General features: G+C 44.4%; 4 protein-coding genes across 5 annotated transcripts in view; 3 read left to right on the forward strand and 1 right to left on the reverse strand.

Annotated features, from left to right (window-relative positions):
- Positions 1–8,101: 8,101 nt before the first annotated feature.
- Positions 8,102–10,277, reverse strand: tefm (transcription elongation factor, mitochondrial). Its single transcript, XM_080524162.1, has 4 exons — positions 10,164–10,277; positions 9,378–9,868; positions 9,109–9,258; positions 8,102–8,708 (listed from the first exon to the last, which is right to left on the reverse strand). The coding sequence occupies exons 1-4, from the start codon at positions 10,204–10,206 to the stop codon at positions 8,265–8,267; spliced, it is 1,128 nt and encodes a 375-aa protein (XP_080380288.1). The 5' UTR covers positions 10,207–10,277; the 3' UTR covers positions 8,102–8,264.
- A 614-nt stretch (positions 10,278–10,891) lies between these two features.
- LOC308149614 (arf-GAP with dual PH domain-containing protein 2-like) lies at positions 10,892–16,598 on the forward strand. Its single transcript, XM_080522485.1, has 11 exons — positions 10,892–11,066; positions 11,912–12,042; positions 12,298–12,389; positions 12,949–13,037; positions 13,196–13,308; positions 13,556–13,705; positions 13,825–13,908; positions 14,039–14,101; positions 14,418–14,495; positions 14,738–14,963; positions 15,869–16,598. The coding sequence occupies exons 1-11, from the start codon at positions 10,988–10,990 to the stop codon at positions 15,895–15,897; spliced, it is 1,134 nt and encodes a 377-aa protein (XP_080378611.1). The 5' UTR covers positions 10,892–10,987; the 3' UTR covers positions 15,898–16,598.
- Positions 16,599–17,280: 682 nt separating this feature from the next.
- rnf135 (ring finger protein 135) lies at positions 17,281–18,683 on the forward strand (the record flags this gene model as incomplete). Its single annotated transcript, XM_080522876.1, has 3 exons — positions 17,281–17,436; positions 17,613–17,730; positions 18,091–18,683. Coding segments are annotated over 3 exons (867 nt in total), but the record flags the coding sequence as incomplete, so codon positions are not given.
- An 882-nt stretch (positions 18,684–19,565) lies between these two features.
- Positions 19,566–25,966, forward strand: part of rhot1b (ras homolog family member T1) — a gene marked incomplete at both ends in the record, with an annotated part of 36,900 nt that continues 30,499 nt past the window's right edge. For both annotated transcript variants that reach the window (XM_080522333.1, XM_080522334.1), the window contains 7 exons: positions 19,566–19,602; positions 21,113–21,171; positions 21,502–21,583; positions 22,844–22,887; positions 23,022–23,075; positions 24,700–24,752; positions 25,287–25,395. In XM_080522333.1, the coding sequence (XP_080378459.1) occupies positions 19,566–19,602; positions 21,113–21,171; positions 21,502–21,583; positions 22,844–22,887; positions 23,022–23,075; positions 24,700–24,752; positions 25,287–25,395 (438 nt within the window). The remainder of the gene's footprint in view (positions 19,603–21,112; positions 21,172–21,501; positions 21,584–22,843; positions 22,888–23,021; positions 23,076–24,699; positions 24,753–25,286; positions 25,396–25,966) is intronic.

A 25,966-nucleotide genomic window follows, 5' to 3' on the forward strand; every position in this document is an offset into this window, starting at 1 on the left:
ATGTCCCCAGAGTCGCCCAGTAACCCGTCACCTGACAATGAAGGACCAACAACAGTAGGACAGAGTAAAAGGACTGCGACGTCACTCATTTTATTTGAGGAGGTAAAACTCACAAAGGCCACTTCCCTCACCTTTACAAGTGGCTGCCTGGGCCTAGCAGACGATGGCCCGGCAGAATACGTACGTCGTACAGATAAGAGATGTGTTTTGTACATAGAGTCTGTGACTAACAAATGAGGTCCCTAGTTTTGATGAAGTGACTGAGGGCTTTGCTCTAAACCCCCCCTCCTCTCTCTCTCTCTTCTCTCTCCCCTGTCTCTCTCTCTCTCTTCTCTCTCCCCTGTCTCTCTCTCTATCTCTCTCTCTCTGTCTCTCTCTCCCTCTCTCTGTCTCTCTCTTCTCTCTCCCCTGTCTCTCTCTCTCTCTCTCTCTCTCTTCTCTCTCCCCCATCTCTCTCTCTCTCTTTCACTCTCACACTCACTCTCTCAGGTTGATGTCATATTCGATGATGATGTGGGATTTCTGTCTGCGATCAAGACTTTCATGACCACAACCAAGAGACCCGTGGTCCTGACCACTAATGGTGAGCTCATGACCTGAAGTGAATCATAGCTTTAAGAATCATCCATATTTAAAATGATTTGTTTCAAGATGAATCGCACGATAATCACTAATAATACATTTTATGGGTCTTCAGATCCTTCGTTCAGCGCAAGGTTTGGCGGCAACTTTGAAGAGATCGTTTTTAAAACGCCCTCGATGGTAAGTCAAACATCTCGGTGACGTTCTATCCCCTCACAGTTGAATAACCAGTTCAGACCAAAGATCCGTTTCAGAACGTCCAGCTTCTAGTTGCAGCGGTGTGAATTATCTTTCATCTTCAATCTTTGGGTCTGAACTGCCCAGTTTTAGAACATCAAGTTCTAGTGGTTGCCGAGTTTTTCCCTGCGACGTTCTAAAACGGTCTCGTCTCGTCGCGGATCTTTGGTCTGAACTGGCCGACTCGTTCCCCCTTTCACCACCTGCCTACCTGGCACATATCATAAGCTAAAGTGTAATGTGTGTGTGGTGTGTGGTGGGCTCCCAGGTAAAGGTGTGTAGTTGTAATGTGTGTGGTGTGTGGTGTGTGGTGGGCTCCCAGGTAAAGGTGTATAGTTGTAATGTGTGTGTGGTGTGTGGTGGGCTCCCAGGTAAAGGTGTGTAGTTGTAATGTGTGTGTGGTGTGTGGTGGGCTCCCAGGTAAAGGTGTGTAGTTGTAATGTGTGTGTGGTGTGTGGTGGGCTCCCAGGTACAGGTGTGTAGTTGTAATGTGTGTGTGGTGGGCTCCCAGGTAAAGGTGTGTAGTTGTAATGTGTGTGGTGTGTGGTGGGCTCCCAGGTAAAGGTGTGTAGTTGTAATGTGTGTGGACTCCCAGGTAAAGGTGTACAGTTGTAATGTGTGTGTGGTGTGTGGTGGGCTCCCAGGTAAAGGTGTGTAGTTGTAATGTGTGTGTGGTGTGTGGTGGGCTCCCAGGTGAATGTGTGTAGTTGTAATGTGTGTGTGGTGTGTGGTGGGGTCCCAGGTAAAGGTGTACAGTTGTAATGTGTGTGTGGTGTGTGGTGGGGTCCCAGGTGAAGGTGTGTAGTTGTAATGTGTGTGTGGTGTGTGGTGGGGTCCCAGGTGAAGGTGTGTAGTTGTAATGTGTGTGTGGTGTGTGGTGGGCTCCCAGGTGAATGTGTGCAGTTACCTGCGGCTGCTGTGTCTGGCTGAGAACGTGAGGACGGACCCTGATGACATCACCGCTCTGCTGAGCCTGACCCAGGGGGACCTCAGACGCACCCTGCTGCAGCTGCAGCTCTGGGTCCGCAGCGGAGGCAGACGGGCACCTCAGCGGGCAGCCCTGCTTCAGGACCCCGCTGGTGTGTGTGTGTGTGTGTGTGTGTGTGTAAACCTCAAGAGATTTAGCTGTTGCAGTGACATCATATGTATACTGTAAGACCAGGAGCTGTTTCATCAGATACTATCATTCACTGTCGTTCACTATCATTGTCATGTTTTATATCATGTTCTTATTATATCACTATTTGCACTTCTGGTTAGATGCTAAACTGCATTTCGTTGTCTGGTAATTGTACTCTGCAATGACAATAAAGTCGAATCTAATCTAATCTAATAAAACATACCACATACGCGACATACCAGCGTCATGTCCAGGGGGTGTACTTGTACATCAAGCTGCCTCACGCTACGGAAACATGGGAGAGGCTCCTTCCCCCTATGGGTCATTAGGCTCAAGAACCATCGGTTCTCAAGGCTACTTACTTACTTACTTAATCTAATCTTATACAGTACAAGACATAAGTTCAGTCAGAGCATTTATAATGTTGGTGTGCCTCCACAGCCTTGGGTGTGGCTGTTACTGGATACAAGCCCGTATGTGAGGGGCTACCCCCCCACCTTCCACCCTGTGAGGAGGGCTGCACTCCCAGCATGCTGGGGCTCCTGTGCTCCGGACCCATCCGAGACCTGCGGAACGTTCTAGAGGTACTCTGCAATGACAATACAGTTTAATCTAATCTGATCTTATAGCCGTAGGATGCTTTTGTTCAGATGTGAACAGAATGACTATTAATTTCCACTAGGGATGTGCATAACTCACTAATATGCAGGGCTTAAAGTACTCCGGCACAGTGCCGGATTTCCGGCGCGGGAGAATAAAAACAAAACAAAAAAACTGCAATTGCGGCATTGCGCCGACGTGGTGGCGGGGGCGCTGTTTCACAAATAACTTAGCTTTCGTGTTTGCTAGCGAAACAGCTGATAGTTGATGTTGACTGCTCAAGGAGAATACATATTTGAAAGTACAGAATGCCTGAGAGCCTTATATTGCATTATATTACATTATATTTTGAATGGCCATCTGGTGCCTGAATATTGTTTTTTCCTTTACATATATAATGACATTTCCACCATAAATTGATGGCGAAAGGGCACAAATTGGTGCATATCAATTCACCAGAATGCAAGAAATTAAGTGTTTGATGCTCGTTTAAGGACCCCCAGACAGCCCTGCTTCATGGGTCCCCCCCGATGTCAAACACCACTGGTACCACCTCCGCCTCATTTTGAGCCAGGAAAAACCCTGAGTAGTGACGGGAAGCCTTATGGGACGTGGTGCCAAGAAGGAGAATATAAGTGATAGTGGCTTAATAAGTAATCAGTTTGTTCTTTTAAAGACATGTATATATTTTATTCTGTATTGTTGTTATAGTGATAGTGGCTTAATAAGTGATGCAATCAGTTTGGCCTTTTAAAGACATCTAATTTTATTTATTTTTTATTAAGTATAAAACAGTATTATGAATGAATGAATGAATGAATGGTCTTTATTGTCATTACAGTTTTTCCCAATTGCTAAAACACAAAAGCCAATTCTCTAAACCAAATGACCAGTTCTCTAAACACATTTAATAAAACTAGCTCCCATTTGCCAAAACCATAAACACATTTCACATGAAGACACAATTCACAAAACACAATCCTCCTTTTCTCATAAATCTAAACACATTTTGTCTTGCTAAAACACAAGTTGCAAAAAACTCTGCTCAAAATGTCAAATTCTCAAATTAAAGCTCATGTGATGCAAAATGCTTGCCACAGTCAGCAAAATTTTAACACAATGAACACACCTGGCTTCATTCATTAAACATAACGACTCAAAATTTAAGACACTTGTTGCAAATGATTGTGGTGTGTGTGTGTGTGTGTGTGTGTGTGTGTGTGTGTGTGTGTGTGTGTGTGTGGTATAGTTCCATAAATGAATAAAAAAACATCACACCCTGAACATTGTTTTCAGTGAGTATTGTTGTGTGTAATGGATCCTCTGTAGTGTTTGCATTGAGTTGTGATACAGTACAGTATTGTACATGTTACGGTACATGTGGGAATACGGTAACATTTTTCAAACCTTTATTTACATAAAACTCGATAGGACAACAGTGCAACAACTTCGCGGCTGAACTTTAGTAAAATTTCGGACATCATATGCCATTTAAAGGGGGGAAATAGATATCTAAAAATGCATGACTATCATGCAAAATCAGCCTTACTGTAATGTAAAATATGTAATGTTAGATATAACGTTAGACAGGGAGCGCAGATTTATTTTTATGCATGACTATCATACATGTGGGAAAACTAGGGTTAGGGTTAGGTGCTAGGGTTACAGTAAGGTTAGGGTTAGGATTAGGGGTAGGGTTTGAGTTTGAGTTTTGAAGAGAGAAGGTGTGGTTTTGCTTATGTAGCTTTAGAAAAGTGTGTTGTGTTTAGAGTTTTGGGGAAATGGAGGAAAGTTTTGTGAAATGTGTTTTAGCAATTGAGAAAAACTGTAATACAGTACAGGTACCATACAACAACATTTAGGAGGGGGGGCTCCCCTGGTGCTTGGAAAAAGACTAAAAACACGAGGGCCAAGGGTAAAATAAAAAAGGGAAAAGAGCTGGTTTACATAAATAAAGGCTATGTACACTATCTACTATACTACTATACTATACAATAAAACACTGTGCTGTACTCTATGCTATGCTATAAATATCCTAACTTTTCCTATATCTGAACCTTATGTACACAAGGGTTGTCATATTGCACATAGTATTGTTGCACATTCATTTAAAGTATTAATGCATTTTAATATTGAGACATATATTTTGTATTGACTATAAAATAGTATTAATGCATTTAAACATTGAGACAAGAAGCTGTCTTCTGTACCCGCTCTCCCAATATCTCAAACTGTGACCCCCCTTCCCAAGAAAAAGTTTCAGGCACAGGATTTGTTCCCACTTTAAGCCCTGAATATGTAAATAACTGGACCACCCCAGGCCGTGGTGCTAGACCACTGGACCACTCCTGACCACTAATTCAATCAAACTTTATTGTTCCCACGAGGGCCGATTATGCCAGGCAAAGCAGTGTGAATTCATACACATGAAGACCTAGACATGAAGGATCATATAAACCGGTGTTCATTTCCACAGTGCCAGTCCTGGGCTGAACCAGAGGTCACCACAGTAACCGAGGTCCTAACAGAGAGCTGGAGGAGGGGCATACCGTTGCTCTACTCAAACCTGGAGCTCCTCCTCCCACTACCGCCCCCACCCCCGGACACCCCAGCCCCCTGCCCAGAAGAAGTACCTCCCCCGGGGGTTAGGAGTGAACCCACCCCCCCTGGCGACACCGACCCCCGGGTCCCAGAGCTTCTGGGTCACAGCGGCCCAGCCAGGACCGCCTCGAGGTTGAGGAGAAGGAAACGTATTCCGGTTCCACCTGGCTCCAGACCAGCTCACGGAGAAGATGAGATACTCAAATCTCACGCAGCGCCACTGCTACCGACGGGGACTCCTTCCATGGCCTCGGGTGCTAAAGATGACAGGTCTCAGACAGAGAAAAAGGCAGTTGGGTCTAAGTCCCAGTCTTTAGTCGCTCTGACAGACTTCGTAGAACTCATGTCTTTTATGGACGTTTGTACGCCTGTCCAGGACCTCCAGCGGTCGTCTGGGCCTTGGAGGCCTGGGGAGTTTGTCTGGACGGGGACGGGTTTAAAGGACGGACTGCTGAACGAATTGAGAGAAGAGGAGGAGGTGGGTGGAGGTTGTAGTTGGGGGTGGAGGGAGAGGGAGAGGTCGTTGGAGATCCAGGCAGCTCTAGAGGTCATGGGCTTCCAGAAGTACCGCAGGAGGGTGTCTCGAGGGAGGACTGGAGCCCAGGGGACAGGGCAGGGGCCTGGGGAGAAGGAGGAGAGCGAGAGGGCGGCGGAGGAGGAACACAAACTCCCTGGAGCTCCGCGCACATTCAGCTTCAGTCAGACCGCTCCATGTGAACCAAGGTGAGGACATTCTCCTGGATTTACAGTTAGATTGTCTGACTTACTTGTGCTTACTTCACTAACACCACTAAACTGAGGATTACAGTCTAACTGACACACACTCTACTAATGTGGAAAATATGTGTTGGTGTCTTGGGACTGTATGCTGATGCACTTTTATCTGTTACCAAAACATTCTCAGATTGCCTCATCTCGCTCCTCTCTCTGTTCACTGTTAATCACAATATAGTCATACAGTCAGATTATCTATCTATCTATCTATCTCTCTCTCTCTCTCTCTCTCTATCTATATATCTGTCTATCTATCTATCTATCTATCTATCTATCTATCTATCTATCTATCTATAGTGTGTAAATACCACTTTCTATGTTAACTATTCCCAGTGTGGTCCAGAGGAGGTATGAGACCAGCAGGGCCGTCCTGTCCAGCAGAGCCTTCTGCACCCTGGGCAGCAGGCGGGCCGTCACCATGGACTACCTGGCAGCCCTGCGCTCCGTCTGCCGCTCTGAGAGGGCCCAGGGGCAGGACCGGCCCAGGTGAGACCTCTACATGTTCCTTCAGGGTTCCCACGGGTCCTTGAAATACTTGAAAGTTTGTGAATTTGAGAAAAAGAAATCAAGGTCTTAAACGTTTTTGAGAATAGACACGGGTCATTGAAAGTGCTTGAATTCCCCTCTCTCTCTTTTTAATTGTTGTCTGTGAGCGGATAGTTCCTATTATATATAAATTCTCATCTAGATCTGTCTCAAACAATGCCGTGTTGGGTCCTTGAATTTGAGGGAATTGAGTCCTTGAAAGGTGCTTGAATTTGATGTTTCAGAAGGTGTGGGAACCCTGTTTTTTGTTTTGTCTTTAAATGTTTTTAGGGCATTTCTGCTTTACTGGGACAGAGACAGTAGAGATTTACAGTAAGGATGGGTGAGAGAGAAGAGGGATGACATGGATAAGTCTTGAAACTTATCAAAATAAGCCTGGGTTTTCCTTCAGCGATGTTGATGATATACCCACCTGAACTATTGTTTGAGGGTTCTTATGTTATTCTGTGTGTCTCTCCTAGGGTTCCCCATTACCTCAGCAGTATTCACCTGGGTCTCCTGAAGTCTACTGTCCACCTGCTCTCAGGAACCTTCCCATAACCACCTGCTCTCAGGAACCTTCCCATAACCACCTCCTCAGCCAGTCAGGGGTCTCTGACCTGTCTTCTGTTGACCAAAAGGGCTTCATAAATTGATGTATCACACTCCTCAAATATGTAAATCCTTTGCATTTTAGCAGACGCCTTTATGCAAAGCGACTGACAACAAATACATTTGACTAAAGTAAGTGAATCATCTATCCAGTATCCACCAGTCATAGCAGGAAAAGGTCATCTATGCTAATGCCTTGGGCCATTGGTAATTGTCAGGCTGTGACTTAAACTGACTGTATATTTATATTGTGCTGTGCACTCATTCTTACGAAATGTTGCTACACTGATGAATGTTAAGTTTGATATATTTTATATATGCATTCAAAGTTGATATCCAACTGTTATGTCACTTTGTATGTATTACATATGTATGTTTAAGTATAACCCCTGAATGAAATGTAAATAAAAACACGCATTTGATGACTTTTATTCAACTCAGGTTCTGTCAGACAGGTGCTGTGTAAAATCAGAGAGAGGTATTTCATGGTTTGAAGGTGTGTAGTGAACATGTGTCCATACAGAAACAGGCAGAACGTTGCATTCTGTGACGAGTAGTCAGACTGTACAGTATGTCACATTTCAGTCTTCGTGAGTCCTATTCATGCGAAAGTGAGAAAAACATTTGTCTTTTTTCATTGGTTGGTTCAGTGCTTTTCACATCATTGGTCACAAAAATACCCATACACAGACGAGACTGTGGCGGGCTGCCGTAGTCTAATTTGTCCTGCCATAGTCTCAGTAAGAACAGTAAGTATTTTTATCCCCCCCAACCTGGACCTTTTTTCTTTTCTTTTTAATGGGTGGTCCACCCGCCACAGTCTCATAGAATCCTGTGGGGAAACACTGATATCAACTACCATCCATAACTCCCATCAAGCCACCACAAGACACCCTGTTTTTGGTGACCTCTCACCCCCCTCCTCCTCCTTTCCCACCACCAGGTCACCGGTCAAAAGCCATACCCTAGATTAGTCCACCGATGTCTGGGGGGTATTCCATCAACATCACTAAAGGAAAACCCAGGCTTATTTTTGATCAATCTCCCAAGACATATCAAAAATAAACCCCGATTTTTTTCACGTCTTGCGAAACTTATCAAAAATAAACCTGGATTTTCCTTTAACCGACGTCGATGGGATACCCCCCCTGGTCCCTCTGCCGTGGCATAAGTCTCACAAGTCTTCTCACTCGGACGACCTCGGAGTGTAACATCATCTGGATTCGCTGAGCAGCTCGTAGAACGCCACGGCCTGCAGCAGGGCGTCGCACATCTCCTCCCCCCGGCTCCGCCCCATCTGGAAAGAGTTCCTGTACTTGACCAGCAGGTCGTGAGGGAACGTCACCCGGGGGACCTTCTGCGTCACAGACTCCGTCATCATCTGGCGGACCGCCTGGGCCCCGCTGGTGCGCGCCTCGCCCACCATGAGGCCGAAATGGCGGCCCACCGCCGTCCTCATCATGTTGAGCACCCGGGGCGGGGTGGTGGTGGCCGCGGCCGGCTGGGCGTACCGGGGCTCCAGGAGGGCGAAGAGCATGGCCTCCACCGTCCGCATGTGGGCCATCACCGGGTACAGGGTGGTGTTCTGCAGGGAGATGGACGACTTCTCCACCACGTAGAAGTCGGCCGTCGGGAGCTGAGACACCACGAAGGAGATCTGGGGGTGAAAGAACGTAAGTAAGTAAGCAAGCCTTGAGAAACCGATGGTTCTCGAGCCTAACGGACCTTAGGGGGCAGGAGACTATCTCCTGTTTCCGGAGGCGTGAGGCGGCTTGATGTACAAGTACACCCCCCCTGGACATGACGCTGGTATGATGAAAGCACTTGATTAACGATTAGGTACAGTACAACTAGTTACTTGGATATCATAGAGAAAGGGGATTTGATGTACAAACTAGGTTAGGTTTGTAGTCAGGGAATGACTAGTTGTGTAGAAGAATGCATCATAATCATCCATCGTTTACATTACACTTTTTGACATACGGCAGACGCCTTTATCCAAAGCGACTTACAACAAGTCAACCAATCAATCAAATCAATCAATCAATCATCCTTACATCATCCAAGTAGGTTGAGGCCATGTATGTTCCCTTCATGAAGTTGTGGCATTCCTCCTGATGCCATTCAGTCACAGCCATGGCTCGGTCCACGTGAGCCCAGGCTATTTTATTGGTCCCACACACGATGGACACTATGGAATTGGCTTCCTGAAAGACAGGTTGGTTCATATGGTTATTTGTTGAATGAATAACACTGGCGTCTTTACCATTATTATACTACTTGGTAATCTACTACATTCATTCATTCATTCATTCATTCATCTCACCTCCAGCCAGGCCCTGTCGACCTCGGGTCTGATAAACTTGGCGAGCTGCACCTTCACTTTCTTCTTCTTCGGCGGGCTGAGGATGGAGTTGAAGACGATGACGGCGCTCTTGTGTTTCAGGAGCGGCACGTTGACGACGCTCTCCAGGCTTCTGAACGGGCCGTTTCTAGTCCTGTACTCGACAATGTTCACGGACTTGCGACCTCGCAGGAGCTTCACGCCGGCCAGCTCCGACTCGGGCGCGTTGTTGAGGAGCTGCAGGATGACAGCGCGCTGCTCCGGGGTGTAGTAGGCGTCCAGGGACTTGCTGTGGTCGTCGTCTGTGCAGAGTGCGGGTGTGGGTGTGAGGGTGGGTGTGGGTGTGAGGGCGGCGTTCAGTGTGTCGAAGCCAGCCACGGGGATGCGACTCCGCCAGCAGCACGTACACTGGAGGTACCGGAGCTCCAGCTCGGGCAGAGAGCCTTGGGGCCGGTAGAATAGGCCATATTGCCCTGCACAGACACAGTATTGACGTGAGGTTGTGGAGTAACAGCAAAAATGCAAAACCTCGGCTGCGTTCGTAAATTCGCTCTGAGAGCGCCGGAGCGCACACTGGGTTCAACGTCCTAAAGCGACCAAGTCATTTGATTGGACAAGAGGCATTTCATGAGTGCTGATCAGAGTTCCAGAGCGAATTAACGAACGCATTCATCATCACCACATACATCTAGGCACATGACACCATTTAGCTGTCAGTTACTGGGTTACGACAAGATGACATTTATTATTACACAAAATAAAGTATACCTCTCCGGGCGACATAAGACAGGAATCGCCTCGCAACCCACATTGTAGATCAGCTTTATATGTACTTCATATTAATAATTACATACAGAAGGTTGGGATAACTTTGTCCTTTAGTTGTTCACCGGTGTTATTCGAACGATATAGAAACAAGGACCGTATCATCTTGGTTCCGGGGCACGTTCATTCCGCTATTATCCATAATCCATCCTGACAGCGACATACCACTACCAAAGTGTTGCACCACCCTTCAGCACTATAATCATAATTAGAATATCTGAACAGAGTGTTGATTTTGTAATCGTAATTTGTGCTATTTATAACAGTTTACATTTTCCTCTACGGTCTGATTCACGCAACTCTCTATATAGACCCAGATTTAATTAGGCAATCCAAAGGTCAAATCTATATATTTTATTGAAACAGCAACACGTATCATACATTTTAGGTTTAATGGGGGGTTTTGTAGGCTGAACTTAAGAAACAGTCTATGCACGTCATTCTTTCTCCCAGAAATGTGTCTTAATGACCTAAATGCCTAAACTTAGTATAATTTGGTTACGCCTGTCTCACTTCCTAACTCTTTGTTATTTGAGAGTATGTGTTTGTGGGCAGAACAATAAACTTCACGTTGCTGTTCCAGTAAGAGGAAACGTCGGGGGCATTCATACGGTCAAGCGCAGCTACGTGGGGAGAAAGGCTCACCTGTTATGGAATAGAACCTATATTATTTTGAGATTTAAAAATAATAATAATCATGGAAATACAGAAAGTCGTTCGTTGGGACTTGACTGAGGGACGCAAATAAATTGTTAGTTAGTTTACTTATGGCTAATCGGGAGAGGAATAAGAAAATCCTGCTTGATATGGTGAAAGACGACTGTTGTGCAGACTGCGGAGCCCCTGGTGAGTCTAGTGAATAGAACAGTAAGGCATTGTCTTGTACTGAGAGCTTGATTAGGCGGTAATCCTACAGTAAGTAATATGATCCGATGTTACATTATTTACGATGATTGCTGTTGTGCTTAGGCTTTTATGATATAAGAGTTTGAGGGACCCTAATAGTTTATTATTATTATTATTATTATTATTATTATTATTATTATTATTTTGTATCCCTTTTCAAGTCTATTTGAAGTGTGATAGTCTGTTCTTTGTACAATGTGGAGAACAGAATGGTAGCTGGGCACGTGAGTTTTATTTGTATTCATAAGGCACTGTCAAACTAAAGTTGTATAACCCTAGACACGTTTTTAAATAATAATAATAATAATAATAATAATAATAATAACAACTTTTATTTGTATAGCACTGTTCCTGCAAACGTTGCAGCTCAAAGTGATTTAATCATTATATAATCATAATAATGATTTACTCATTTAAAGGCAATAACATAAAGAACATAATAGCCTATATGATATAGGGGAAGTTCAGGCAAGTTCATTCAGTCATTGACTCCTTTATAGGTTCCTCATTCCCAGTAACTCTGCAGTTCACCTGCAGACCTAAGGACGGTAAATCAATGTGTGACGTGCAAAGTCAGTTATACCTGTGTGGGCTATTGTCTGACCTTGACCGTGTGGGTTATTGTCTCCCCTTGACCGTGACCTGGATGTAAACAGTTAAAAAATATATTGGACACACAACTCTGCTATTGACTTTGTAGTTCAGCCTGCCAATTGTACAGGCATGCGAGGGTAACCATTAATGTTTATGACTCACACACACATCGATATCTCTGTTGTTCACAGAACCAGACTGGGCCTCCTACAAACTTGGCATCTTTGTCTGTGTGAACTGTTCGGGGGTCCATCGAGATTTGCCTGCGATCAGCCGGATAAAGTCCTTACGCTTGGACTTCTGGGATGATGCCTTAGTGGAGGTGTGTGTGTTGTTCCTGTGACAGAGAGTGCATGGCTGGTATCTTATGAAGTGGCTTTGCAACATTAACGATTTAACTCCTGGTCTTTAAACAGATGAGATATATAGAGAGAGAGTCAGGTCTCTCTCGCAAATAGAGATTTCGAATCTCAAGAGACTTCCTGTTTAAATGAATAAATGAAAGTTATAAATGAAAAGGTTCACTATTGCTGTTATTACAATGTTATTACAATATCACCTTTTTTTCTCATTGCAGTTCATGAAGGCCAGAGGGAACGCTGCAGCGAAGGCCGTCTTTGAGAAGAGCATCCCGTCTTATTACTACCGGCCACAGCAGCACGACTGTGTGTGAGTGTGAACACCTTAATCCCTCCATCCCTCCATCCCTCCATCCACACCTCCATTCACTTAACTGTTTTGTGGAACTGTTGACTCATATTTCATTCAGAGGAAGAGCTGTGTGTGTGGGAGGTGTAGTCTTTTAGAGGAAGAAATGCATCGCATTTGATTACAATTGATTGAGTTGACAGATATTGACACTTTGATAATTGTGTAAATGTATCACAGGTTAGTTTAATTTATTTGACTGGGACAATGCACAATACATATATTGTGCCAGATATAGCTCAGAGTTCATTTTCATCTGTAGTCCCTGGGGGAAGGGTAACAAGACAATAGGGAAACAGGATATACAAAAGACTAAGATACAATAAAGTTCTAATCAACAGGTGAATTGTTATACCGTATTAAGCACAAGGGGTGGTTTCCCGGACAAAGATTAAATCCATTAAAGATGCTGTTACGCGACTAGAACAAGGCTTAATCTCTGTCCTAGAAACCAAACCAGACCAATAGTTTGTTTGTTGAAAAGAATCCCACATTTGTGCTGATGCCTTACCTCACCCAGTGTTCTGAAGGACCAGTGGATACGTGCTAAGTACGAGAGGAGAGAATTCACCGGAGAGAACAACATCCTTCAACAAGCTTATAGCACAGGTATTGTAAATACAGAATATCTGTACCAAGAAGCCATTACACACAGCAAAGCAATTTATAATTTTGCAAACGTGGCACAAATATGCTCTTTACGGAGTATGAAGGAGGCCAAAGGATCCCTACTAAATCAATTATTTATATTGATTTGCTCCACCAAGGTATTCATGAAGGCACTCTGTGGAAGAAGGGGAAAGACAACAAGCAGTTCCTGAAGAGGAGGTTTCTGCTCTCTGTCAGCGACTTCAGCCTCAGCTACTTTACTAAGGAGGACGTGAGTAGCACCTCTTGACACTAGAACAGCCATGGGTGGGGTCATTTAACACTAGAACAGCCATGGGTGGGGTCATTTAACACTAGAACAGCCATGGGTGGGGTCATTTAACACTAGAACAGCCATGGGTGGGGTCATTTAACACTAGAACAGCCATGGGTGGGGTCATTTAACACTAATACAATGAAAAATAGGGGCTACCCTACAAAACAAATAACTAACGTGTTACGTATTACTGACCCCCCAGCAGTCCAAGGGGCCCAAAGCTGTGATCTGTATGAAAGACCTCAACGCCGTGTTCCAACCGGAGAAGATAGGCCACGCCCACGGCCTCCAGATCTCCTACCTGCACAAGGAGCGGACCAGGAACCTCTTTGTTTACCATGACAACGCCCAGGTCAGAACCAGAGGCGATGCCTCCCGCAAACCGTCCTCATGAAGACGTCTAAATATTCAACGACTTCAGGTTTAATGTACCCCTCCCCCCCCCCCCCCCTCTCTCTCTTTTTCTCCTAGACAATCGTGTCCTGGTTCAACGCAATTCGGGCGACCCGGTTTGCTTACCTCAAGAAGATCCACACTAATATTAGAGATAGTGAGGTAAATTCTTTAGTAAACAAATGTTTCCATCAAGCATGAAAAGTGTAGGTGTTACCTACAGACATTGCCACCAGGGATCCTGTCTTCCTTTCAACCCACCAGTCTCCCATTCATGTTTTTGTCTCTGCAGCTAATACCTTTGATAACCAGACGTAGTGTGAAAGAGGGCTACATGGAGAAAACAGGGCCAACGGTTGGTCCTTCATTACATTTATTGTGTATTTGTATCTGTTAATAATAATAATAATAATAATAATTTTAAAAAAGAATACAACAAAAGAAAAGTAATCCTTCCTTCCTCTAGCATTGTGGCTGCCAATGGCCCCCTGGTCCTAGCACAGATTTTTCCTTATGATGACTGATGTATAGATGATTCACTTACTTCAGACAAAATGTACTTGTTATAAGTCGCTTTGGATAAAGCGTCTGCTAATTGTCATAAACGTAAAATGTAAATGTCTGTATGTTGGTCAACTGATTCTGTACCGTCTGTTTGTGTGTCTGCTCAGCAATGGGAGCCGTTCAAGAAGAGGTGGTTCAGCCTGAGCTCCATGGACAGGAAGCTGCTCTACTTTAAAACCTCACTGGTAACGGCAACGCAGAATACATCATCTATCATCTCCACCTGACAAACAGCAGCATGAGCATCGACCATCCAGTTGTGTTGGTTTATAGTTTATATGTGTTACTTGTGGAAGAACATTATCTAGACCTGTGTGTGTGTGTCTGTGTGTCTGTGTCTGTGTGGCTGTGTCTGTGTGTCTTTGTGTCTGTGTCTTTGTGTCTGTGTGTCTGTGTGTCTGTGTCTGTGCCTGTGCGTGTGCCACAGGACGCCATGGAGCTGGGCGCCGTCTTCATCGGCACAGAGAGCGACGGCTACAGCGTGAGGGAGGTACCCCAGGGGTCCCGCGGCGGCAGGTGGAGGTGCGGCGTCACCTTGGAGACGCCCGACAGGCAGTTTGTCTTCATGTGTGAGCAGGAGCCGGAGCAGAGGGAGTGGATAGAGGCCTTCAGACGGGTCATCTCACAGCCCATGATGCCACAGGACTACACCAGTAAGACTTGACCTGTTCCTTTTATCAATACTACCTTTGCACATAGCGTATGATTGCACATTGCACCTACCTCCTTTGATATAGCCTCTTCTATACACCTGTACATGTTAAAGCTACCTTAACTGTACATAGCTCATAACTGTATACCTCTAAACTACTGTATATACCATACTGTACCTATCACTATCATTGTCATGTTCTTATATTTTATTTTATTTTGTTTAACCTTTATTTAGCCAGGTTAAGTCTCATTAAGATTGCAAATCTATTTTACAAGAGAGACCTGGCCAAGAAAGCAGCAGACACACATTACAACATAATACATTACAATGAAATCATATCATGTTCTTATATCACTACTTGCACTTCTGGTTAGATGCTAAACTGCATTTCGCTGTCTAGTACTTGTACTCTGCACTGACAATAAAGTTGAATCTAATCTAAATCTTAACTCTTAACCCAACTGCAAAAGAGTTCCGGAACACTCACCACCTAGAGTGTTTTGTGTGGTGTTTACCTAGCAACAGCACTTTGATTGGCTACAAAATTACGGAAGCGTCATAATTGGTGCATTTTCGGTGAATAAGGGCTGCGTTCGTAAATACGTTCTGGAAATCTGATCAGCACTCATGGAATGCCTCTTGGCCAATCAAATTACTTGGTCTCTTTATGACGTTGAACCCAGTGTGCGCTCCGGCGCTCTCAGAGCGAATTTACGAATGCAGCCAAAGTCACCCATGGCACTCTAGAGTGTTGACACTTGGGGTGACTTTATTCACTCTTGGCACTAAACAGGGGGATATTCAGTAGACCATGTGACTTATGATAATGCTTTACATTTTTATAGTGGTCATTGAATGAAATTAGACATTCTGAAAGTTTGAATTTGTTTTGTTCTTTTGCAGCTGAGGCCAACATGAGGAGGAGGACATGAGTGAACAGTGTGCACTGTGTGGGTCACTGAACTTTTCATTGGATGCATGTTCATTACAAACTGCTATAGAAATGAACAGAGCTGTTCAGCTATTGAGGACCAGTGGTGGAACTCGTTCAATCAAATCACTATCCATAGAACTTGGAACTTGGAACTTGGAACATGGAACATGGAACTTGTACAAACCAGTGGCTGCGTTCGTAAATTTGCTATGGAAATCTGATCAGCACTCATGGAATGCCTCTTGACCAATCAAATGACTTGGTCCCTTTATGACGTTGAATCCAGTGTGCGCTCCGGCGCTCTCAGAGCAAATGTACGAACGCACCCAGTGACAGTACTAGGAGATGGGAGCAGAACTTGTATGTTCATTGTAGTGCCTTCTCTGGGTTAGCATGTCTGCTTATCCGTGGTGCATTTCTGTATTGTTACTGTCATTTATGTGTACTGTATTGATGTCTAACTCATTTCGTATCATTTGAAGTATTTATGGGAGTTACATTTCATGTTGAATGAATAGAAGTTGATGTTTTGATTGTGAAATATATTTGAATATATGAATTATTAAGTCATCTCTATTTTAATGCATTTTATTGGTTTCATGTATGGTACATGCAGCCAGTTTCACAAGGGAAACATACTTTCATTTCAGCTATTGGGTGGCGAATCCCGATTTTACTTTCGATTTCTAAGCAGTCAACATAAAGGCTACATCGACAATGGCGACACCACTAGATGAAATTCTCCTTGATACAATCTCAGAATGCATCACTTGTTCTATATGCATGGAGATCTTTACTGAACCAGCGACTTTAATGTGCGGGCACAATTATTGTATGAAATGCATAAATGATCACTTGGATCGACTACCCAAAAGGAAGAAGAACTGCCCGGAATGCAGACAGAAACTGCCATCGAATCTGACATTATCGAAGAACGTGACAGTTTGTAACATTGTGAAAGTTTATACCGACCATGAACAGTTTGTATCCAACGTAAAAACTACAGAGGGGTCCGAAACCGAAACGGTATGTTGGAAAAATACGTTGTCATTACTTTGGGTGCGTTCGATTTCCACAGCGAATTTCCGAACGCACCCTTTCTGATCCCCTGAACGGTGGGTCAGCTGACAGCCGCTCGGAGTCAGAAGTCGCTCCGGCTGGCCCAAAGAATTGCGACAATCGTTTTAATCCTACTTTTTTGTCCTGACAGGAAATTCTGAAGCGAAAATTGAAGTTCCTAACGGCACAAACCAATAGGGTTCAGGACAGTTCTTTGTCCACCCATAATTGCACTGTAAGTTCACTTTTTACAATGACATAGTTAGTAGACACTGATTTTAACTCTAAAACGGCTCCCTTATGATAAACTTAACACTTAATATGTGGCCAGGAGGACATCATACAGAATGGACCAGAAGAGTGTGAAACTCGAGGCAAACCCTCCCATCGCAGTAGGCGTCCCGATGTCAGCCCCTCAACCAGCCTGCTGGCACCGGAGTCTGAACATCCGAATAATCACCAGAGACAGCAGGAACAGGTAAGCCCTCCAAATGCAGTAAAACATCAACATACCTACGGTATTCATACCTTATTATTAGCTAAATACCATGATTCTAGGGTATATATATATATATATATACTACATATATATATATATATATATATATATATATATATATATACTACATACGCCTGTGTTTCTTTATCTGGTAGGTGAAGGCCCTTGTTGTGGATGACACAGTACCAGAAGTGACAGTTGGCGTCCGTTCAGGTGACAGCCTCTTGCCCATCTTCCCACCCTCATCTTCAAACACCAAACACGGTGCTGAAGGTAGGTTTAAGTTATATAGTGTTTGATTCAAGCAATTTCCAAGTTCCAACCCATTAGAAAGAGGTCTACGTTTAATGCTGAAACACTTGTCTCAACCCTTACCGATAATGTACCAGTGTGTGTAGGTTTCACCTATCAACCACTAGATGGCGTATAGAAGCCATTAAAGAGGTCTAGGTGTATTTCATACCTGCATTTACAGGTGAAACAACCTGATTGCATATACATACATACAGTACCAGTCAAAGGGTGTACACACCTTCACATTGAGAATGAATGTCCAAACTCTTGACTGGTACTGTTCAATCAGAAAAAAATGTCCCTACAATATTCTCCTCTCTGACTTTATCGGGTCTGCAGGTTGCTCCCCATGCCTGCCCGTCGCCCCTAACCCTCCACCCGGCGCCACCTTCGCCTGGCTCACCTTCTCCCCATCTCTGGGCCACAAACGCCTGGCGTTCACCAACGACCGGGTGGTCACCAAGCGGACGCAGTCGTCCTCCTCCGGCCGCGACCGTTTCGACGTCAGCCAGTGGATGGCGGAGCAGGAGTTCAGCGGGGGGCGCCACTACTGGGACGTGGACACGGCGGGGAGCGCGGGGGGCTGGGCCGTGGGCGTGGCCTACGCCGGGATCGGACGCGGGGACCAGCTGGGGCGCACCGCCGCCTCCTGGTGTCTGGAGAGGAGGAAAGACACGCTGTGCTTCTGCCACGGTGACGCAGAGGAGTACCTCAAGCAGCCCTGCGGCCCTGGGCTGGTCAGAGTGGTGCTGGACATGAGCGACGGTACTCTGTGTTTCTACAGCCTGTCTGTTGGGAGGGAGGAGGACACGCTGCTGCTGCTGCAGGTGGAGGCGGGGTTCTCTGAGCCGGTGAGGCCGGTGTTCTGGCTGTACGGGGTGGGGCAACAGAACGCCCTGTCCTTCCCCCGGTATCAGGAGGTGCTGGGGTAGGGGGGAGGCACTGTTTATTATTATGTTTATTATTACATATCTAGGATACATGGTATTTTGGGAGGGTACTATCTTCCTTATCCTTTATAAGGGAGATGGTACCTTCCCCAGATACTTTGTATCCTAGATATGTAATAATAATAATAATAAGTCACTTTATTTGTATAGCACCTTTCATAAGAATGCAGCTCACAGTGCAAAAGAACAGCCAAAAACAAGTCTGTATGCACATCATCTTTAATCTATAGATGTACCCGACTCAAAGATGAAAATGGCAATGTGTGTTTGTTGCTGAATGAGATAAAGTATATGTAATATACTATGTATATCTGGCATAACAATACAAATAAAATCATCATCACCTATTTTCTCATGTTGCTTACTTTATTCATTTACTGCGTTTCGTTGTCTGGTACTTGTCCTCTGCAATGACAATTCAATCTAAATCTGATCTCATCTAATTGTAGGAATGAACGGGAGTTTCCGTAGCAATAATAGCTTCGCCACATTTGTCCCCTCGTCCGTTCCGTCGGCGCGTTTGCGGTCAGCTGGAGGAGGCGTGTGCTCAGGACTTCCACATCAACAGACAGTTCAGCTCCACTCCTGTTCACAGCAGATACGAGATCAGAGAACGTTTCAGTAGTACACGTTAATCGACACAGCTTTTCCTAAGAAAGCACCTAGTAGAGGTACAGCGGAATATTTCTGCAGGTCATTTGTCGTTCCGCCACACGACCAGCAGGCAGTGAGAGACAATGCGAACGTAAAGCCAGGCGGGTATCAACGATGGCTGGCTGACTCCCCTTCCGACCGGCTACACGAGAGCATCCATGGTTTCCTCCGTGTTGAATTGACCGATTCGGTCTTGGAACAGTCGAGAAGATGCGCAAGGACGTCCGGATATTGCTCGTGGGAGAGCGTAAGTGTCACATGTGATCCTGCTGTGTGTCAGAGAGGATGCTCACTGTACCAACCTTGGCTGTCAAGGGTCGAGATCATTGCATGCGGCTTGACTCGAGAGGGCGAGTGATCTTTTAGCCCTGTAAACGAGGCTGTAACTGTGTATACTGCACGTATATATATATCAAGGAATATGTGTGTAGTTTAGCCTATCTAATCATACTACGACCCTACTCACAAGCTATCTAACATCATCATCCTTTCAACCATCAGCAGAGTCAGTCACACAGACCGCATGTGACCATGGTGTGTACCTAACCTCTGCAGTGGCTCACCACACAGTGCCCACATGTGACCATGGTGTGGACACCCTCTGCAGTGGTTCACCACACAGTGCCCACATGTGACAAGTTCATTTCGACACCTCTAAGCTATGGTTTGGATGGCTGATCTAAATAGTGCCAGCGTTGCTTTACATTTTGGAGCTGCTGTACGTGTGGGTGATGATGAAGTCCTTTTAGTGATTTAGTAAGGCTGTCAAGACCTCTGTGATCACGGACGGGCATAGGGCCAATATTCATGTCTAGTAGCTAGGATTTGAGAGGTAAGCTGAGAGTGCAGGAGACCTGGGATGTTCCATTGCAGCACCTGTATGTATCCCATGTGTTCAACACAAGAGTCGGATGGTGCCTTTCAGGTTCTTTTGGATAAATGTATGATATAGATAGATGATGTATGTAAGGCTTACCTGCACACAACGAATAGCCAAAGTCAACTCGACTTTTATAGAATTCTGACATGTACTATATCCCCTGTAGACAGTGCACCATCTCTACAGAGATGCACTTGTGCTTGTCAGATGTAGCCTATACCAAAGTCTGTGGAAGGGACTCCAACTAAGTCAGCATGAACAGATTGAAACACCATAACAGGTACTCTGCTCATGGCCTGTATGAATAATGCACGGCTAGAGCAGGGTTGAACAAATTGCCTCTCTTCCTCTGCCAAAATCTCGAACGGAAAAGAGTCGCCCTGCCAAATCTGAGACTGAACACTGACAGCTCTTCCTCCTGCTGGCTCCATCAGGGTGATGGAGAGTCAGGGCGGAGGTTGTTATATCCTACTGTATGTAAGGTTTCAGATGTCTATTAGGTCTATCTTTATTTTAAAAAAAAAATATTCTACCATTCAATTGTCACTTTATTTTGTTGTTGTCGTCGTTGGTGGTCTGAGCTGCTGTAACGCCTGCATTTCCCCTCTGGGATCAATAACGTATCTATTTATATCTATTCTGTCTATCTATCTATCTCTCTCTCTCTCTCTCTCTCTGTCTGTCTGTCTATCTGTATATCTATCTATCTGTCTATCTGTCTATCTCTCTGTCTATCTCTCTGTCTATCTATCTATCTATCTCTCTATCTCTATCTCTCTCTCTCTCTCTCTGTCTGTCTGTCTGTCTGTCTGTCTGTCTGTCTGTCTGTCTGTCTGTCTGTCTCAATCCTGTTCTTTCTCTCCTTTCCTCTCAACAGCCAAGGTGGGGAAGACTTCCCTGATTATGTCGCTGGTCAGCGAGGAGTTCCCAACTGTGGTGAGAAAGCCCTCTACATTATGAATGAGTCTGACACACTTATTTTTATTTTATCTTTTTTTAAAATTATTATTATTCCTTGGGTAGTGGTGGCCTAATGGATTGTGAGTTGGACTGGTGATCAGAAGGTCATGAGTTCAAGTCCCACCTGGGAACACCACCACTAGTGTGCCCTTGAGTAAGGCACTTAGCCCTAAATGACTCCAGGGAGACTGTCCTGTAATCTCTAATTGTAAGTCGCTTTGGATAAAAGCATAATAGAAATATCTGTTTGTCTGTTTTACTAGTACACTTTGATGGTGGTCATTCTTGGTTTGGTCATTTACGCAGGTTCCATACCGGGCTGAGGAGATCACCATACCAGCAGATGTCACTCCAGAGAGAGTCCCCACGCACATAGTGGACTACTCAGGTATTATACTGACCCACACACATACTGGACTACTCAGGTATTATACTGACCCACACACATACTGGACTACTCAGGTATTATACTGACCCACACACATACTGGACTACTCAGGTATTATACTGACCCACACACATACTGGACTACTCAGGTATTATACTGACCCACACACACATACTGGACTACTCAGGTATTATACTGACCCACACACATACTGGACTACTCAGGTATTATACTGACCCACACACACATACTGGACTACTCAGGTATTATACTGACCCACACACATACTGGACTACCCAGGTATTATACTGACCCACACACATACTGGACTACTCAGGTATTATACTGACCCACACACACATACTGGACTACTCAGGTATTATACTGACCCACACACACACATACTGGACTACCCAGGTATTATACTGACCCACACACACATACTGGACTACTCAGGTATTATACTGACCCACACACACATACTGGACTACTCAGGTATTATACTGACCCACACACACACATACTGGACTACCCAGGTATTATACTGACCCACACACACATACTGGACTACTCAGGTATTATACTGACCCACACACACATACTGGACTACTCAGGTATTATACTGACCCACACACATACTGGACTACTCAGGTATTATACTGACCCACACACACATACTGGACTACTCAGGTATTATACTGACCCACACACATACTGGACTACCCAGGTATTATACTGACCCACACACATACTGGACTACTCAGGTATTATACTGACCCACACACACATACTGGACTACTCAGGTATTATACTGACCCACACACATACTGGACTACCCAGGTATTATACTGACCCACACACATAGTGGACTACCCAGGTATTATACTGACCCACACACATACTGGACTACCCAGGTATTATACTGACCCACACACATAGTGGACTACCCAGGTATTATACTGACCTCGTCCATTTTTTAATCTCCATTTTGACTCTGTAGTCCCTGGCCTTCAAAACTGCCTTTTCGCAAACTCACTGTTTGTTAGTGTTAGGGTTAGTGTTAGGGTTAGCTAAGTCACTGTTTGTTAGTGTTAGGGTTAGTGTTAGGGTTAGCTAAGTCACTGTTTGTTAGTGTTATCTAAGTCACTGGTTGTTTGGGTTAGGGTTATCTAACTCACTGGTTGTTTGGGTTAGGGTTATCTAACTCACTGGTTGTTTGGGTTAGGGTTATCTAACTCACTGCTTGTTTGACCCAAACAGAGGCAGAACAAACGGATGAGCAGCTGAATCAAGAAATATTAAAGGTGAGGTTGTGATCTGTTGTCTTTGTAATGTTGCAGAAACAAATGTTATGGGTTGCATCTGCTATGTTATTTGTATGACGTCTTACAGAGGATGGCTGTGTGGTGATGATGGCATCTCTTCTCTTCCTTCTCAGGCCAATGTGATCTGTATAGTGTATTCAGTCAACAACAAGACGTCTATAGAGAAGGTGAGTTCACTTAAGTTTACATATATATAACCCTATATATATATATATACACACGTATTTTCCGGACTATAAGTCGCGCTTTTTTTCATAGTTTGGCTGGTCCTGCGACTTATAGTCAGGTGCGACTTATATATCAATATATATATAATTTCATACTGACTGACATGAACCAAGGAGTAAACATTACCGTCTACATCCGACAGAGGGCGCTCTGGGCCGCTCTGGGCTCGTGACAACTATATGCTGCTCCTTTTCCCCTGAAGAAGTGATCTAAAACATTAGCTTTTTGAAGCTAAGCAAATGGTAGCTTGGTGAACTTGCTTACTGGTAACTTGCTTGTTGGACTCGCTGGCTTGTTATGTTCATTTAGCCTATTCAGCCTCCCAGGTATGTTCTTTATGCTATTGTGTTGCTGAATAACTGTTAATGTGTTACCTTAACATACCGGACTTCTATTCAGCCTGTTGTTCTGTGTTCTATTGTGTAGTTGAATAAACTTGCCTTTCCAGATTAAATGTCTGTTCTTGGTCTTGGATTTTGTGAAATATATTTCTAAATAAATGCGACTTATAGTCGTCCAGTGCGACTTATATATGTTTTTTCCTCTTAATGTCGCATTTTTTGACTGATGCGACTTATACTCCGGAGCGACTTATAGTCCGGAAAATACGGTGTGTATATATGTTACGGTACATGTGGGAATACGGTACATGTGGGAAAACTAGGGTTAGGGTTAGGTGCTAGGGTGCTACGGTTAGGGTGAGGATTAGGGTTAGGGGTAAGGTTAGGGTTATATATATATATACATACATATATACTGTATGTTGTTGGAGCTAAAATTCAATAATGGCAGCCTGTTTCGTTTCAAGATGTATAAGAAAATATATGTAATATTCTTCTGCAGAAGGAGGAAGTTTACAGGTTCGTCAGACGCATCTGAAGATTCAAAGTTCCTCGTAAAGTCCAGATCATTCATTACATCTCAGTATTTATGCGTTCAGGTACCCTCAGGTAAGAGGTCCGCCCTCGGGTGGGGTCTAGACCAATCATGAGCAAGGGGTGTGGGTTTGTACATGGATGAAGATGATGGGGGATGAAGGTTAAGGGGGAATCGGCCCCCACTTTCTCCTAGACACACAAAGGTGGAAAAGGAACACAAAGGCTATAACTGGTTTAGTCTGGTTTTAGAGTACTGGGTCTGGGGAAACACAAAAGTCCAAAACTGTTCTCGAAAAGAGAGCAATCAGGTCATTGTAATAATTTCAATGTGTCTGTTGTCTACCAATGTCAAGCTTCAAGTAGAGAAACTGGTTTCATTGTGTGGTTACAACAGGAAATTAGTTTCTATAGCTTTGCCCTAGATGTCCAAAGTTTGAATCTTAAATGTAGAAAAAATGTCTTATTGCATATAATAATTTTCTCTCACAATGTATATATATATATACATATGTTAATGTTTCGGCTCATAGCATTTGCATTGTATATAATTCTAGTAGCAAATTCCTACTTGTGTGTGTCGTATAAGGCCTAGCACATTACAGCTCAGAATAGTAGTTTCCGCTACCACATGTTCAGTGATGTCTTCTCTTCACCATGTGATCACAATTTCATTGCGATCGTTCAGGTGACCAGCCATTGGATTCCACTCATAAATGAAAACACAGACAAGGACAGCAGGTGGGTGATCTAGGATTAGGGTCACAGCACTGTTGGTGTTGTGGTGTGTGTGTGTGTGTGTGTGTGTGTCTGTGTGTCTGTGTGTCTGTGTGTCTGTGTGTGTGTTACCAGGGACCCCTTACAGAGTAAAAGGCTCTGTGTGGTCAGTACTGACATGCATGGATTGTACCCCGAGTATATTGTATTCATAATGTTCTTCCACCCACTTTTCCATAAGGAAATGGTTCTATATGAGTCATAGAAAGAAGCCCATCTAATTGGTTAGTCAATTTGACAACAATTGGAGTAAACTGACACGTATTCTCAGTTGGAAAGCGGTCCTGAAATACACTCGAGTCATATCAGATATATTAATATCCTTTCATCATGAATTCCCACCATGAATATCCTCCAGAGCAGCCATTTGTAAATGATTTAAAGTGCCTTGAGAAGTGCTGAAAAGCCGGTGAAATTGCCTCCGTCCTTCAATACATCCGTCATATTATGTCATCTGTGCTCACCCATCTCTCCCTCTCCCTCCCCCTCCCTCTTTAGGGTCCCTATCATCCTTGTGGGGAACAAGTCGGACTTGGTGGAACACAGCAGTATGGAGACCATCCTGCCCATCATGAACCAGTACACTGAGATAGAGACCTGTGTCGAGGTGAGGGCAGAGCAGACAAGGGACTGCTGTATGCTATTGTATGCTACGCTATGGTACTATATCCTATTGTATGCTACTGTATGGTACTATATCCTATGATATGCTACTGTATGGTACTATATCCTATGATATGCTACTGTATGGTACTATATCCTATGATATGCTACTGTATGGTACTATATCCTATGATATGCTACTGTATGGTACTATATCCTATTGTATGCTACTGTATGCTACTGTATGCTACGGTAAACTACTGTATGCTCCTGTATGCTACGGTATGCAGGTCTAAAAATCACTTCAATCACGATGACTGCCAATGGCCCCCTGGCCTGAGCTAGATTACTCTTCCTCCTATGACTGGTGAATTGATGATTCGCTTGCTTACGGCCAAGCTCCACCATGGCCATCGAGCGTTGCGTCAAATGTGCGTTGCGTCCGGAATTGGGATCAAATGCATTGTAATCAATGAAAGGTGCTCCACTTGCTGCGTTGCGTCAGCGTTGCGTTGCGTCCGATGGCTGCGTCAAAAGTAGACAAAAAAGTTTGATTTTTGACGGTGGACGCAGAC

This window comes from Nansenia antarctica (genome assembly GCF_963989245.1).
Source record: "Nansenia antarctica genome assembly, chromosome: 2".
NCBI classification, from domain to species: Eukaryota; Metazoa; Chordata; class Actinopteri; order Argentiniformes; family Microstomatidae; genus Nansenia; species Nansenia antarctica.